General features: G+C 36.2%; 1 protein-coding gene across 3 annotated transcripts in view; it reads left to right on the top strand.

Moving 5' to 3' along the window:
* Positions 1 to 18,406, top strand: part of adgrb2 (adhesion G protein-coupled receptor B2) — a 384,210-nt gene that overhangs the window by 347,212 nt on the left and 18,592 nt on the right. For 2 of the 3 annotated variants that reach the window (XM_060865674.1, XM_060865673.1), the window contains 3 exons: positions 47 to 753; positions 10,114 to 10,149; positions 11,278 to 11,391. In XM_060865674.1, coding sequence (XP_060721657.1) covers positions 47 to 753; positions 10,114 to 10,149; positions 11,278 to 11,391 — 857 coding nt within the window. The remainder of the gene's footprint in view (positions 1 to 46; positions 754 to 10,113; positions 10,150 to 11,277; positions 11,392 to 18,406) is intronic. The other variant, XM_060865676.1, reaches the window with a different exon arrangement.

Raw genomic sequence — 18,406 nt, 5'->3', positions numbered from 1 at the left:
GGGTCCCCCCTTTTCTCTCTCTTTCCTCCTCCTCTCGCTTCCACAGTCATCTTCAAGGAGGTGAATACATGCAACCCAGCTAGCATCACGGGTACGCTGTCACGTATTTCCCTGGATGACGAGGACGATCCCAAGTTAGCCACCCATCAAGAAGGCATCAACTTCAGCAGTCTACCCGGCAACATCCCCCCACCCAACCTCCTGGCACAGGTGCCAACTCTGGGCACGTTGAACGAGCTCAATGAGACACCCCGGAAAAAGGATGTCAACGTGGAACAGCAGGGGCAGCACCAACGCTCTGCACCGGTCTATCTGTGCACTGAGAGTGCACTGGGTTGGGCAAGGTCCTCCACTGCTGCCACTGATCCAGCCAGCGGTGTAGGGGGTGGTGAAGGGGACTACATGGTACTACCACGGCGGACGGTCAACCTCAAGCCCAGTGCGATACAAGAAGAGGAAAAACCTCTCAATATCAGTGTGGAAGACCCACCTTTTCCTCCACCCCCTTCACCTATGACCCTTCATCCAGGTGACAGCGAGCCATACCCAGTGGAATTGGACCATGTAGGTCTGAACCGATCCTATGGTACTGTCAAGCATATACCTGGCCTCGCAAGTGCACACACGTTGGCGGTGAAGCAAAGCCGGCCATCCATCAGACAGATCTTCACTTCCGGCAAGGCCGAACGTACTAGGACCCTGCCCCGCAATTTGGGCAGTGCTAATTCCAATGTCTCAGCTGGCTCCCTGGAAGTAAGTAAAGCTCATCCCTTTATTTGGCACCTTGGTTTAAATCTGTCCTGTTAAAATTGGGACAAGGCCATCTGTAATTACAAGGATGTAACTGGCAGCACTCTTGTAGTGCATACTTTTCCTGAAAAGGTCTGAATTGACTAGCAAGATCTTTTTCTTTCATTGTTTCTCAAAAACATAGACAAAATGTAATACTTGCGGTATTAAATTTTCAAAAATACATGGTTTCAACATGAGACAAATAGCTGTTTTACAGTTATTAATTAGCAGACATGTTTGCCAAAAATGTGTTACAGGTAATCCAAACTAATCGTGTTCATGCTTGGAAGATAACGTTTGGTTTAAGGAAAAGCGACTTTTGCTACAGGTGATCGTAAAAAATATTCCCTAGCAAAAACAAGACCAAATGAAAGAGCAACAGTTTATGAGTTGAGACTAGTACACGCACACACACACACACGTTAAAAACTATTATTGAATAAGAAATCTAGCTTTCAATACCAAGTAACATCTAATATTCGATCAAGGATCATCAATCAACTCCAGAGATAACAGCAGATGAAAAGAGAAGATAAGAGAAGCATATTTGGACAATTATTTCACCATTGTTCAAGTACAATTAAGACATGTCTTGATTTGATTGTATAGAAATATCCAGTTTACATACATTAACATAACATGTAGGTAAGTAAAGCAGTTTGGTGAGAGATTTATTTAAAGCCAAGCATGAAACATCATTAAAGTCCATGATGGGGGTCAATACTACAATAAACCATGACCTTAATTGGAAGAACAGACGAGAGCTGAAAACAGGAACCATGGTAATAGGCCACGTTAGATACAGTGAGGAAAAATACATATTAAAGCATTCTTGTTTTTTTTTATTATATAGTATACAAACATTATGTATGTCCAAGTTAAATTCATACACATAATGTGTTTTAACTGCATATCAATAGGTATATAATCATAAGCTTGAAAAAAACATATTCAGACACCAAAAATGACCAACATTATAATTTTCGTAAAGCTGTTCTTGGCAAGTACTGCCTTTGAGACATCTATAGTAACAAGTAATTAAATTTTTGCAGCATCATGGTTCAATTTTGGCCAATTTCTCTTGCCAAATTGTCTTTAGCTCCCTAAGGTTACGGGGGCTCTCTGCTGGATGTGTAATTTAACAATCCTTCATAAATTTTTATTGGAATTCATTCATGCAAGGCCTTGTTGATTTTTTTTGACTCTGTGTTTGGTGTCAATGTCTTTTGTCTCTTCTTTGAAAAGTCCAGCATCTCCACAGAATATTGATTGATGAGATTAAAGTCTCCTTTAATATTTCTTGGAAAATCACTTCTTTCTTTGATGATGTGTAATGCCCTAGTATTATTTGCGGAAAAAAAAAAATCCTGATAAGCTGATGCTCCCACCCCCATGCTTCTCTGCATGGTATGCTGTTCATAGGAGCATTCTTTCTCCAAGCATGATGAATTTTGATTTGTCTAAATGCTTTCAGATGTGCAGCTCTGTGCTTTTTTTTTAACTGAGGAGTTTAAAGTTGGAGATAATTATGGTGCCATTCAGTGCTCATTGTTCTCTGTGTAACTGTTGTTCCTGCTGCTTTCAGGTTGTCCTGCAACTCTTTTGCTGACTGCTAGCTTCTGTCTGTATCGTCAGTGTCATTAGTCTGAGAGCTTTTTGTGAAATCTTGCATGGCACGACTTTTTGGGGATGATTAATTGTCATTCCATTAGTCTATACACGTGTGTATTATTAAAGACTGTTGTACTGACATAAATCTTTAAAGGTTTTGCTTTGACTCCATTTAGAGTGTTTAATAATATTGTAATTCAGATAGACTTTTGAGAGCTGTTTCACCTTCAAATTTCCTATCTGTAGCTGTGCTTATGAGCATTGGAGGTATTATATAGATAAAAAGGCTTATAAATACTTATTTATTAATACTTGTCCCATTACAGTATATACATTTAGAAAGGTAAGGTATACACAGACAAACAAAATAAATGAGCTCATGCTGATAAGATGAGCACAATGATGTGTGGAATAAATGGAGCTACAGTATGAGACAGGACCCAAACAGAAATGCTCCTCACCATGGGAACCACGACGTATGACAATTAGCTTCATATTATAGTTGTGACACTCTTTATTTCAATCAAATAATAAAGGTGCTAATTGTTGCTGTCTGTATGTGGCACCTGTTACTGACTGAATTATCTGGCGTTAGCCTGCTACTGCATTCAAGACTTGAGAAATAAAAACAATTGTTGGTAGTGGCCTCAGATTGTTGGTCTCTGTGTACAGGAATGAAGAGGATGGGATGGCAGAAAGGTGACAGGTATAAGAGACAACAGGAATGTAGTGAGAGATTATTTAAAATGACAAGACAATAATAATGAGGCAAAAATAGCAGATCTTGACACAACCATGCTAAACTTACTGAATAGTTTTTGACAAAAGGTCTAGTATATACATTCTGTACATGCACTCTGCATAAACTTATCAGGGGTACTTTTATACAGCCGCACGTTTAAATGTTATAAAGCGAGGGCGTTATCTAAAACGATCATATCATTATCTAGTTCGTAATCCAGATAGATAATTGGTTAGCATATTCAGGGTCTAGACGTCTGTTCACACTCTTCACTTGGATATTGTCATAACCTCCAAAATAACTCTGTTTTATCCTTTTGTCACAAAACCCTGTCAGAATGCTGTCTGTCCAGTCATGAGTTGTGTATTTCTTCATCCATATGTGTGTTATACATGTGTGACTATAATTAACCATGGTCCCTTAGTGAGGCACAGATGGAGGAGAAGATGCAATGCCAAAGAAAGTACCTGGGTTCTGTGCTGCTTCATTAAGAACGAACGCACACACACACACCCGCACACATGCACACCCGCACACCCGCACAGCATAGTTAGCTTTACTGTCAGGGACGTGGGGTAAAAATGGGCCCAAATGCAGGACAGCTAAACAAAAACAGGGTTTATTAACTAAAGGAACACGAAACAGGACATGGACAACAGCAGACAAGGACAACAGAGGATTCCGCGCTGCACAAGGCAACGTGGATCAAATAAATAAACAAGACAATCATTTAGACATAAGGGACAGGTGTGTAGAGGCGGGGAGGAAAAGACAAGGGCTGGGCAGACACATGAACACGAAACATAAACAAAAGGCACATGGCCAAAGTCCAGGCAGAGTACTGACATTTACAGGGGTGCTGGTCACATGGAACACTTTTAGGAAGCACTTTTTTTAAAACTATAAAAAATGTCATATTGTGTCTTAAACACACACACACACACACACACACACACACACAAACACACACACACACACACACACACACATCTTGTTGTTGTGCAGTGGATTCAATTAAAGATTCAATTCATACATCTCACAGTATGAATACAGGAAGTAGACACATAAAAATGAGCGCTCTAGAGCTACACTGACATTAGTGCTAATGGCAATGTATTAAAATATAATAATAAAGGTCATTTGTCATTTAATAGAATATACTTCTTTTAGTTTGAATATCTAGAGCTCTTGTTTGACCAGAGTTATTTTATATATATGCATTTAAAATATTTCTACATTAAGAAAACAAATATATCTCCAAATTGATCAGAAGATCCTGTTTTAAACAGATGATAAAAGTTGAAAAAGATGATAATTTAATAAATTCTAAATTATTTCAAAAACCCATTAGCAAAATATTATTTACAATTGTCATTTATTTACAACTTTATTTACATTTAGGTAATTTATTATATATATATATATATATATATATATATATATATATATATATATATATATAGATAGATAGATAGATAGATAGATAGATAGATAGATAGATAGATAGATAGATAGAACTAAACGAACAAACAAAAACAAATAAATAAATAAATTAATAATAATAATAATAATAATAATAATAATAATAATAATAATAATAATAATAAATTTAAATCAGAGTAAATGGCTGTGTAAATGGTGTAAGATACAAGAGAGTCTGTTCCTTTAATCATAGTTCTACAGTTATGAACATGTTATGGGACAATCTGTCCAAAATTTTCTTGTGATCATCTTCTGCAGTCTGACAAGTGCTAATCCTAAAGGGCCACTGATATCCTGCTGTTGTAGACAGGCTTAAGAGCACTGGCTTTGCTAGTTTGCTATCTAAGTGCTCTTTCCTTATGCAGTGAAAGTCTCAGATCAAGAAAAGGTCACAGTTTCTGTTCGTTCCATATATAAATACCATAACTGACCTTTTACCTTAGGAGATGACAATCAACTCAAAAGCCACTGATACTCATAAACAAAGAATTTACTTCTTGTCATTTGCAAATGTATAATCTTTGATAACATGTCATTAATGTTGGTTTTCCATTAAGTGTCAGTAAATAAGTTATAAATATAGACAGTGACAGATGGACAGTGCTTTCTATAATTATTATAATTAAGTCCTGTAAAACAACAATATAATGTAAACCAAGCAATTTGTAATCATTTATATAGGTTATATACTTTCTACCTATTTTCTATTATTATATATATTTATTATGAAATATAAAGAAAATAATAAATATTATTAGACATAGTATTGGCAGAACCTCCCTGTTCTCTATTCCCAATTCCCACGTGAAAAAAGGGAGACATTGTTTATCATTTCTATATTTTATTTATTAAATATTAAATGAAACACAAATTAAACCGATAAATATTTGATTTTAGAACTTTGATTTTAAATGATCAGTGTGGTTCTGAAGTCTGGGATTTATTTATTTATTTATTTATTTATTTATTTATTTATTTATTTATTTTTGTATATATATATATATATATATATATTTTTACTTTTTCATTTATGGCAATACACATTAATGTTATTAGTTAAATTTTTAACTAATTTAGTTAAAATTATAAACATTTACAGTTTTTCAAAAATGTATATGATAGAAAAGAGAAAATATGAAGGCTTTTCCTGGGCTTTAACCACACTTCATATCAAATATGTTGATATCAGTGTATACAAAGTGGAATATCAGTGTATACAAATTTACCTTCAATACTTGACATTCATCTTTCCACAGGAAAATTAAAATTCCCACAGTAAAATTAAACTTATGGTATGTGTATGCACATTTTATTTCAAAGTTGTGAAACAGGAATTTTTAATTCATTGCTCATAATGTGGGGGGCACGGTGGCTTAGTGGTTAGCACGTTCGCCTCACACCTCCAGGGTTGGGAGTTTGATTCCCGCCTCCGCCTTGTGTGTGTGGAGTTTGCATGTTCTCCCCGTGCCTCGGGGGTTTCCTCCGGGTAATCCGGTTTCCTCCCCCGGTCCAAAGACATGCATGGTAGGTTGATTGGCATCTCTGGAAAAATTGTCTGTAGTGTGTGAATGCGTGAGTGAATGAGAGTGTGTGTGTGTGTGCCGTGCGACGGGTTGGCACTCCGTCGAGGGTGTATCCTGCCTTAATGCCCAATGACATCTGAGATAGGCACAGGCTCCCCGTGACCTGAGTTTGGATAAGCAGTAGAAAATGAATGAATGAATGAATGAATGCTCATAATGTTTCGTTCTCATAATACAATGCACCATAAGTAGGTTTGTTTTTACTCAAAATAACCCAAAACCAAATCTTATGAGTCAACACAAAGTGCACAGAAGTGCCAGCCCTTTTACCATCAATAAATCTAAATGGTATTACTATGCAAATTGGTAATGCTCGCCAATCCTGCACACACCCACCTCCTTCTCCTGGTAAAGTGGTGGTGCGTGTCACATGGCTAATAGCTGTTTGATCAATCAAGTTAATTGCCATGACAGAGTTTAAAAAATAAATTAATTAATTAATCCTCATCATGAAGAGCCAGACCATGTTTGGTCAATAAATAAATTGAATTAAATGTTTGCACAGTGTCATGTTTGAATATTGCAAGTGAAGCTTGTTGTATAGTTCAGTGATCAAACAGTGTTGAGATGTTGATGGGTGGCAGACAAACCACTCGATATATAAAATTGTAATAACTGAGAGTTGCGTAGATTTTTTAAACTTTCTGATATTTACTGCCACATAGAAACCCTGACCTTTTTGCCCAAATCACATTAATAATCTTTCATCAATGCCACAAATTATCTTTCTGTCGAGATAAATGTCCATTGCTTTGAGTTCATTAATCAAGTAAACTTTATTAGTTTGTTTTATTACACACCTAGCATGTTTAACTGTTTAACATGAGTTAGCTATATTTCTTAGGGATACTACTTAGTGACACAGTGTATGCTTACTGCTTGGAATATTTGTTTGGGTTTTATTTGGTTGGCTGTTGAGCTGTTGAGGTCACTCAGAACTGGCAAACCTAACTGGTATGAAGTAGACCTTAAGAACATCCCCAGACAAAATATGGAATGGACCAGATGCGAGTCTTGAAAGCGTGCAAATGACCCGATAGAGCAGAGAGGTAGTGGCAGCTCCCCATAAAGATTCATAAACTTTTGATTTGCCCGTTTAAGTTCATTATGTTGATATAAAATCACTGAAAAGAAAAAAAATCCAATCATAATAATGGTCATTCGTGGTCAGTGAATATTGAATATTGTACTTATATTTGCTGACACTCATATGTGCATACTGAATACTGATAACTGAGATCTTCCCTGTGCGTTTAAATACAGTTGTAAATAATATGCAGTTTTCTAGGGTCTACACTTGTCACTGACTGGAGTGACACATCTGTGGCACTGGTTCTTCTGAAGGTCGAAGTTAAATGAATATTAATGCACACAAGTTGAGTTTTTTTAATAAAGAAGAACTTGTTATTATTGTCGTTATTGTTTCTTCACATACCAGATTTGGAAATTGTGGTCAGAGTACAGGGACAGCCTTTAACTGTTTTTCCCTTGTTTGCCAAAACAAAAGGCTTTTATTTCATTAAAGGCCTCACTTTTCAATCATGAACAAAAAAAAAGTTTGACATCACAGCACCAACCGTTTTTTTTATAGTAGTTTTACATGTGTTATGAAATTGACTAGTTGACATGACTGCATACCAGGTTCTTACTTTGTAGTCAGTAAATTTTCAGCAAAGACGATGCACACCATACAGCCCCTGAATCCACTGCTTAAGTGCCATAAACCATACTGCAAGCAGGAATTTTGGATAAGACCTAGATGCACTAGAATCTGGTGTGATAATTTCCAATCACAGAATATTTGTGTTGGCTGAGCTTTTGCGTTCTCTTTGGCATTCTCTTAATGTTATTCTTGTATGTATGTATGATATATTATGCTTGAATAGAAGTTTCTGGCATACTATCATTACCAAGTAGGCTGGAGTTTTCAGATGACAGTTTGCTAATCATTTTTGCATTTTGTGTGGACATATACTCCTTTGGAGGTATTCACTACATACTAAATGATCTGGGTTGGTTGGACATGCAAAACAAAAAAACAACAACAAAAAAAAGCATTTTGCCCATAATGTCCTCCTGGGGTAAACCCTTAAGCTTCCTATAAGAGATTCTTCTATATACTGTAGTATGATGGTAGCGCCAAGGAGGTATAGAACTACACTACCCATCAACCCCTGCATGTCACATGAGTCTCACAAATCACTCTCACCTATGTCTTGTTAATAATAGTTATAATCACCATGTAAGATCTAGTTTTTTAGCATCTGGTTGTCAAGCATTTTGTTGTAGTTGTCCACAGTTTACGTTTATGGTTCTTGTTTCCACAATCATTGTTTGTTTGTTTGCACTTTAATTAATGAAGTATCTGTATTTGCGTCACCTCAAATTTGTGACACATAGAACCATGTTATGATGCTAACACTCACATGAAGCAGCCAATGATCAGTTGAGGAACCGGTGATTACAAGAGTTTAGAAGTAGAGCCATTTTTCCCCCAAATGCATTGTCTATTTTTACATAAAGACCATTTAGGATTCAAGACTTGTCCTGGTAGTGGCAAATATGGATAGAGTCCTCATAGATAAGTGTGTATGTACAGCTACTCTAATGATTCCTCTAAGTTGTCTAGAACAAATATCCTTGTATATCTGAGAATATTCCAGACATAATCCTTGCAGTCCCCACTGAACACTTATTTACAAACAGCGTTGCAAATTGAAATGTAAGCTAATATATTTGTTGGCTTTATGAACATGATTGTTTACCTTGGCTCATTTAAGATCTTGAATATGTATATTGAATGAGTAAAGGGTATTATGTAAAAATGAGAAAGATTGTCAGATGCCCTGTTAGATAAGAAATCCTCCAGTGACTTCAAGTCACATTTGATTACATATAGAGCAAGATTAGAAAATAAGATGAGGAATTTAAGTTCATTTCAGTATAAAACAAATAAACTTTTGATAACACTTTCCTTGAAGCTCGTAATCATTACAGGCATTATAATCATGTTCATAATTCTAGGTAATTAATTCTCATAAAACTCAAAATTGTGTTTTATAGATAATTGTAAATAATACATAAATACCCAACAGTGTGACGATCCATGTGTAAGAACATAGCAAACAAAGTGAAATTACAATCACAAAGTAGGTCAGGCAAAGATCTAAAGTCAATTAGTAAAGTTTAGCAAGGGGAAAAGGTGATTTAAAGAAAAATACAAAAAATAATGTTGCAAGGGTTCGAATAAATTAGTCAAAAAAACTGGACTCAACACTTACTCAAGCACAGAGATTGACAAGACTGCAATAAATGGTTAGACATGAACTGCTTATCCTGTATATACTGTAGGCAGAAAGTGTTTGTTAAAAGTCACAGTATTGCTGTAAATATCACAAGCTCTACTGAAAGGAAAAGGAAAGGGGAAGGGGAAGGGGAAGGGGAAGGAAAGGGAAAGGGAAGTGCAAGGCAAGGCAAGGCAAGGCAAGGCAAGGCAAGGCAAGGCAAGGCAAGGAAAGGAAAGGAAAGGAAAGGAAAGGAAAGGAAAGGAAAGGAAAGGAAAGTAGGTGTTTTGATTTTCTGGTACACAAAAGGTTTCATAAAAGTTTTTTTTTTCAGTTCCTTTAAAAGATTCTAGTTGGGTTACACTGAGGGTTTTAAATAGAAGTCTTAAACATTCTAGATTTATTTGTTTTTTTTTCCAAGGGACTTAAATTATTTACCTTGTCATACTTCTGGGCTTTTGCCCAAATAGTTCTTGCATGAAATATCCAATCTCCAAATTTCCACAGTAATAGTCAATATGTGTCCCCTGGGGTGGGTCGATAGGGCATCTTCATAGGTTATTTACTGACACTCTTCTGTAATTTATCATGTCTTTTCTCCACTCCCTACCTTTCCCAGAGGAAAAGAGTACGATACTCTGAGCTGGACTTTGAGGTAAGAGCTTGTACTCCCTGTATCCTGGCTTAGTGTTTGCGCTTCTTTTTTGCTTTTAGCAAAGGAGTTGGATTGCTGTCTTGAGGACCCAATGGCATTGCTGCTTTAGTGCTTGTATCCCCTTGCATTTGTCATTCAGAATAGTAGTCATTCAATTCATGGTAGAGTTGTTCAGTGTTTCATCAGCCTTGATTCAAATCGTGTTCTGGATTGAAAATAGAACTCCTTTCATATTGCCCCAAAGCAACGCTGCCATTTGAAATCGGCAACAGACGCTGCATGAGAACATCATGACAAATCTGGTTTGTTGAAATGTTGAGGCTGCAGAAACACTGGGCTGTGAGTGTGTGATTATTGAGAGAGTGCGCAAATAAGACGCCTGGAGAATGACTAAGCTCTGGAATCCAGCAAACCTCCAGTCAACTTCAGATTTACTAGATGCTACTTGCTTTGTTGCAAGTTATTCTTGGATCTAAAGGATTTGCCTCTTAATCCTAGATATTTCAGGCCAATTTTACTTGTGCTAGTGGCTGGAGTTTTGCTTTCCAAAATGGAGGCATCCTCTCAAGCAAAGGTATGTTACTAACAACCCCAGCCGCTATTCATTTCTTCTACCATCCTGGACAGCACTGCATGGTGTTTCTACCTGAAAACAAAAGCTTAATCAGTTTATAATAACTGGTCACTCGTGCCATTACCGCATCCGGTAACAAAAGATTAGTATGCGGTCACAGCACCTATGCACTGTTAAGCTTAATTGGAGTTTGACTTCAGAGGGAGATTTGACCCAGGTTTATCTCAATTTTGTGGCAAGCAGCCATGTCTATTAGGCTGCCTCTTAGCTGTAAACCACCTCTAATTAAATCAGGACACAGGACAAGAATGTCCCCTATGGAGAATGTTGCTGACCAAAAATACCCTGCTGTGCTACTGATTCTATTGCCATTTAGATTCTCAGTTAAGGCTAAGAAATTCCATTGTAATCATAATGGTTGGCAAGTGTTGCCAGCTATATACCCCGCCTCCCAGTCTGTCTCTTCCATCATCACCTTCTGTCCCCTTCACATTTATTCTGTTTATTTTTTTTTTTTTTTGTTTTGTTGCTTTTTTTTTGTACCTTCCTTCCAGAAAGTGATGCACACTCGCAAAAGACACTCAGAGCTCTACCATGAACTCAACCACTCCACCAAGTTCCACACCATAGATAGGTATAGCAGGGACCCTGCCGTGGCCAAGTTTAAGGTAAGACTCTAAACCATGCGTTTTTTGGGGGGGAACGGGACGTGTGGTACTTCTACACTAGTCATATTGGCACTTTAAGATCAACCATCACAAGACTTGTAATGTATCACTCTAATATGAAACACTGCCTCATCATATTTTCACAGTGATTAACGATTTTATTAACACTGTACACTCACGATCTAAAGGCAAAATTAATTAGAAATTATTTACCAATTATGGGAAAGAGTCATACAGTTGTTTAAAGTTTTGGTTTTGGAAAATATGTTTTAAGGATCTGAAAGTATCATTTTAAATAAATAATTGAAGAATACAGGACTTCTGATCATAAATCGACTACATGATCTAATAATAAGGATCTTAGTGTGAGTCTGTGGTGACAAGTCAGTTATACTGGAAAGCCCTAAATGGGAACCCTGGAAAATGTCATTTTAGAAATTCTGTATAAAATCTTCTTTGCACTTTTTTTTAAATTCTCTTGAAATAGTCCTGAAGGTTACATTTGGACATCATAGTTCATGTGCTATTCATGGACAAAAAAGCTTTTTACTTGCACAGTATTTGACAATATTCCTAAACTGACTCAATATTTTACCTTGTGACACTGTAACTACGTGTTTATAACATTACTAACATCAATTCCAGGATACAGTACACAGTATATGCACAGCCAGTAAAAAGATTTTGAACACCCCATAATTGTTTTTTAATAGCTTTTTTATTTAATAGACCTCATTCTGGACAATCTAGACCTAATCTAAGCAGAAAAAGCCTAATCTTTAACACCCAAATTCAGCATTTGGAAACGACCATATATTTATGTTTATGAGTCTTCCACCTCTACAATGAATATGTTTACTTCCAAGTGCTTGTGTCTTTAATAAAGTGCACATTAGGATCTATGAGCACGCAGTTAATAAGTACCACAAAGATTTAGGTTTCTGTATTTAATTGACTTTGTATATATATATATATATATATATATATATATATATATATATATATATATATATATATATATATACGTATATATATATATATATATATACGTATATATATATATATATATATATATATATATATATATATATATATATATATATATATATATCCCATCATATAACAACACTAGCAAATTCTTATTCATTAGAGACATTTTCTTTTTTTATATTTACGTGGAATGTCGTGGAATGTTCCCTGAATGTTAGTTCGTTTTAATATTTGTAATAGCAATAAAGATGTTTTTTTTTTTTTCTTTCTTGAAGTTTAAAAGACAAAACTGTAGCAATAAATGTTAGCAATAAAACCTAAATCCATTGACCTTGAAGGCTTTCTCATGTCAGGGAACTAAAAGGAAGTCTAGACTCTTGATATTCTTTTAATTTATTTATAGACCATCCACGATACAAATCCCTGTATAAGCTATGACTAAAGATACGATTTCATTAGATTGAGTGCATGAATGAAGACTTTGATTAAGGAGAATAAAAAACATGAGCATTGTGCTGAAAAATGTGATTAATAATAAAAGTATAGGTGTTTAAAAAGTGCTATATACTATGAATAATTAAAATAACAAAAAATATTTTAAAATTATTTTATAATATGATATATACTTTTTTAATAATTAAATAAATATGATATATGTTTTTTGAGTTTGTTAATGCTTCTGACCCTTCTAATGGCAAGTATGTATTACGTTAAACGATACGCTGTGAGAGAATATTACAAAAAGAAATAACCACAGGCTGTGAAATCAACTTGACACACATCACAGCACAATACTTACCTAAACCAAGTCGCATGACTGAATTGATGGCTGAAATGTTGCAAAATTTGGCACTTTGCCCCTTCAGCCAGATTTCATTAATGCTACATAGTGCCCTACTAATGTGTATATCATATTAAATTCTCTATTTATGAACTTGTCTCAAGGACATTCACTATTACTCATCTTTGCAGCCTGATTTCCTTGGAAAGAGTTCATTTCCCCTTCCTGTTTGAAAGGGCTGCTAAATCCTGTATGGTCTATTAGTAGTAGAGAAAAGAGAAGCCATACACAGTATTGTATTCTTGTTTCCAGAGGGGCTTTCTGTCATTAAGATTTAAAAACAATTACCTACTCCCAGGGTAATCTTAAGGAGCACTTGCCACACGTTCACTCATACTTAATTTGTGTCATGCTGTCTGCACCCTATCTCATTTCCAGACTATTGACTTTGATTTGCCTTAAAATTTTGGAGGGTACGTGGACCATGCTACCCGAACCTGCACCTTGACTGAGTGATTTCGATCCCACTCATGAATCCTAATAGCATTAACTTTTGCTTTTTGATTTTTAATGAGGGAGATGTAGCCAAGGCTGCTTTCAGGGAAACATCAGACACGTTCTATAATCTTTCACACAGTTAACTCTGACAAAGCAGTAATTGCAGTTATAATGGCGTCTGAGAAAGTGCAGAGAATGGAGATTATGCTTTGGTAATTACTATAATAACCCAGTGCCTAAGCCGTATGACAGTCAGTCATTTTGATCTTATCCTCAAGTCACTAGGTTGAGAGTGGAGAAGCGACAAACTGAATATTTCTAATCTTTCCTTTGAATACATGCATTAACCTTGTGTAATTCTTTTATAAAAAAATAATATCTGAGATTACTGTAATCCCTTGTAATTCCAACTTGGATTACACAATTTATTGACAAGATGCAATATACGCATAATATAATATACACATATGGGAATATGCAGCATTGTACATTTCTTTATCATGATAAAAGGAAAGCTTTTAGGACCAAAGCTGCTTCCAATTCAGCATATTACAGTGTAAATGTTGCATGTTGCTCAGTATAACTCATGAGGGAACACCATGTACGCATTGTATTAACCTGTATGTTCCTCAGGTGGTTAAATTCCCTAGATTCAATAAAGAATGATTGCTGCAGTAGTTACTTAAGGTAGCAGAAAACCTTCCCTTAACAAGAAATACAACAGGCAAGGTACATATAAAAAAAAAAAGAACTGGAACTCCAGATATTTTAACATCAGCCTGGCAAATGAAACTTGAACTTTAAATAGCAAGCAAATAGGGTTGCAAAATATAATGTGTCCAGTATGGAAAGAACAAAATACAGGAAAATAGAAACATGGATCTGAGGTCATGTTGGATTGAGGGTTCAGTCCCTGCTTCCACCATGTGTGTGGAGTTTGCATGTTTTCCAATGTCTTCCCCAGTCCAGAGACATGCATCAAAGTCTGATTGGCATCTCTAAATTGTCTATAGTGTTTGTTTTTGTGTGTGTGTGATTGTGCCTTGCAATAAACTGTTATCATGTCCTTGGCCTACACAGCCTTGTGCCCTGAGTCTCCTGGGATAGACCTGCAAAGTGATGCAAAGAATGGAAGGAAACATTCTTCCTTCACCAGTCTATTTTAGAGCAGTGAGCCAATGTGTACCTTCAGGAGATTGAAAAACAGCATTCATTCATTCATTCATTCATTCATTCATTCATTCATTTTTAATAACTGTATTCTCCTGGTTTTGGTGGATCTGAATGCTTTATCCATGCTTGATGGGATACCCAGTACATTGCAGGACACCACAAACATTCACACACTCATTCACACCAAGAAATTATTTAGCATAGACAAGTCAATTTCAAATGCATGGCCTGGTTTTGTCCCTCTGAAAAACTTACTGACAGTAAGTTTTTCAGAGGGACAAAACCAGGCCATGCATTTGAAACCCACTCAGATTCAGGAAGATCATGTGATAAAAGATAAACAGTAACCAAGGTTTAGGATTGAACCAGGGATCCTGGAGCTACGTGGAAGCAAAAGATCTGAACACAATCTACTGTATAATATAACAATTAACATATCTCCTTCTGCGAACATCCTCAGATTCATTCATACACTACATTTTAACCTCATGACCATTAGCGGATTTATTACTTCATCTAGGTGAGGAGGATCATGGCTAATTAAACAAAGTGCTACATCAGTGAAAGTTTTTCTAGATTAAAGTTATGAGTTGTATCTACATTCACTAAATACATTATGAGTCGTAACTAAATACATTATGTAATTACATTCACATTCAAACCAAATACTAGTAGAAATGCTGTATACAATTTTAGAAAAGTTAGGTTTATTCATCAAACCTGAGACTCGCTACCAGCAACTTTATTTCAGAAAGAAGGAAATTCTCATTTCTAATCAGTGGACTGACAACAAAAATAGAAGATTGGACACGAAGTATATGTTTATTCTTCTTGCATTATCCTAGTCAAAATGAATTATAAGAATTAAGACGAACTGTCAGAAAAGGCGATGTCTTTGTGGATATACTTCAGACCCAAACGCGAGGATAGCTAAAAACCCGCTTTATTAATCATAACATAAAAACACCACACAAACAAAACCAGAAAACACTGGGGAAAAGAAAACTAAAACTCAAAAAACAAGACACAGACCACAAAGACAATACTATGACAATACAAATACGAGGACGGATAAACAAAGAAGACAATTAGACACATAAGGAACAGGTGTGCTGAAGCGGACAGGAATTAGACAAGGGCCGGGGCAGACACGTGAACATGAAACAAAGTTAATGGCACAAAGTCTGGGCTAGATCCTGACACGAACTGTCTCGAATGAAAAGGGGACCTAGAAATCCTAACTACGTTCAAGCCTCATTACACTTCTTAAATTCTAAATCCATCTACTGTAAATGCATATTAAGGAGTCTACGAGAGGAGATATTTTGATAATGTTTCATCTTATCACAAAGGATGATCATTAATACAAATAAAATTCATCTCATACATAGAATTCCTGATCATAAAGCATAATAGTAACGCCACTTTTAGTGACCAAAATCAGTTTGTCATATTTGTATTTCTTATTTGTATAATATTTGGCACATTGGGGTATTTAACATCATAGAGTGCTCTCATACAGAGTGTCTGTCTCCCTCAGAATAACCACTCGATTTCCTCTTCTCCTTTCACTCTGTGGTTCAAGTCTATTTTCTCCCTATCTGTTTTGTTTCCTTCCCCTTTCTATCCATTTTCCTCCTTTTTCTTCCTGTACAAGCCATGTCATTATCTCCCCAATCTCTATTTTCTACCAGGGATGGATCAGTTGTTGCCACTGAATAGGCTCCACATTAGCAATTGAGGGCCTCGATGCAGTTTGAAAGGCAGTTAACCTCTAAGTGATGATGCTGGATGCGGATAGCTTTAGCGGAGGCGCCCCGTATGCCTCTAAATGGATGAAGGACCCGTAACCTTGCGTTCAATCTAGTCGTGGCAATGCAAGCACAAATGAACACAGCAGGAGAGCTGGGCTACGGAGGAAGCCAACAGTCTGACTTCTGAAATATGGATTGAATTGGCTATAACTTGTGCCCCATAGTCTACTTTATTGCTTACAGTCTCTCTTTCACGAACAATAATAATCACCTTGTCACTTGTTTTAGGGCAGACAGGGGTGGGTAGTAACACACTACATTAAACTTTTTGAATAAATTGTGTATTTGGCTATATATTCCTTCCCTTATGCTTTTATTTCATTCCTTCCATTTTTGATGGATGTTCTGTTCATTTTGTTTGTGTTTTTGGTTGGTCACATTGTTATGTGGTCACAATAAGGACATGTCTTATTTCACCAATCAAATCACGTCACATTGTGTTAGGCCCAGGAGAAGCAGAGACAGATTAACGAGAAGCAGAGACTCCCAGGATCCAACATTTCACGTACATTTCCTGTTAGTAACATCACAGCAAAAACATTCTATATAGTCATATTTATATAATATTTCCTATTATAAGATTGAACCCAATTTCTTGTAATTTCTGTAACTATTAAACTATTTTTTAGCTTTTAATTAACTTATTTCACAAGCAGGACATTTTATTTTTTTTCCAGAAATTACTGCTTACAATTAACAATATAATATGACAGTAAAAGGCTTGAAATGAGTAAAAATATCCAGAAATCAGTTTAATATTCATATATTTGCTTTTTGTGGTCTAATAATAGGAAATACTAAATAAATTTGACCATATTTAAGCTGTACCCATCAGCCATGCCATTAAAATCATTGACAGGTTAAGTGAATGATTATCTTGTTCCAGTGGAACCCGTCAAGAGTTGGGATATATTATGCAGCAAGTGAATATTTGGTTTTTGCAGTTGATGTGCTGGAAGCAGGAAAAATGACAAACACAAGGAACTGAGTGACTTGGACAAGGGCCAAATTATGATGACTGGATGACTGGGTCAGATCATCTCCAAAACATCTGGTCTTGAATGGAGTTTTCTGTATGCAGTACAGTGGGTTTCATCCACCAAAAGTGGTCCAAGGAAGGACAACCAGTGAACTAGTGACAGGGTAATGGACACCTAAGGCTCACTGATATGTGGAGAGTGAAGGCAAGCACATCTGGTCCGATTCCACAGAAGAGCTATTGGAGCACAAATTGCTGAAAAAAGTTAATGTTTGTGTCAGAACACACAGTGCATCACAGCTTGCTGTTTATAGGGCGGCATAGCAACAGTCAGTGCTTATGCAGATCCTTGTCCATGTGCTGAACACAGAAATCAGATCGGTAGCGGTCTCACTGTTCACATTACAGGACTAAAAAAGTCTTCTTCTAATATCTTCGTGCCATGACTTGAGTCAGAGCTGTTTTGGTGGCACAATGAGAACTGTGTTATGGCTAATCTGTGTAGCTTACTATGATGCCATTTTTTTGCAGTGCTGCAATCATTGACTAAGAAATGTCACTTTAGTCACCGGTCCAGTTCATAGACCGGTGAAGGAAGAAGTATATGCATTGGCAGCAATCTGTCGACTACAACATTAACTTATAATCTGCATATCGGTTACATTCCTTCACAGTGACATTCTTTTATTCTTGAAATAGGCATGATTCGATACATGTGACTCACTTGTGACTCCTACACAATTTTTACCATTGCATGAATGGATAATCTTACCTGGATTC

The sequence above is a fragment of the Tachysurus vachellii genome, chromosome 3 (genome assembly GCF_030014155.1).
Source record: "Tachysurus vachellii isolate PV-2020 chromosome 3, HZAU_Pvac_v1, whole genome shotgun sequence".
In the NCBI taxonomy this organism is placed as follows: Eukaryota; Metazoa; Chordata; class Actinopteri; order Siluriformes; family Bagridae; genus Tachysurus; species Tachysurus vachellii.
The sequence above is the reverse complement of the archived record's forward strand: the minus strand, read 5'-3'. Positions and strand labels throughout refer to the sequence as shown.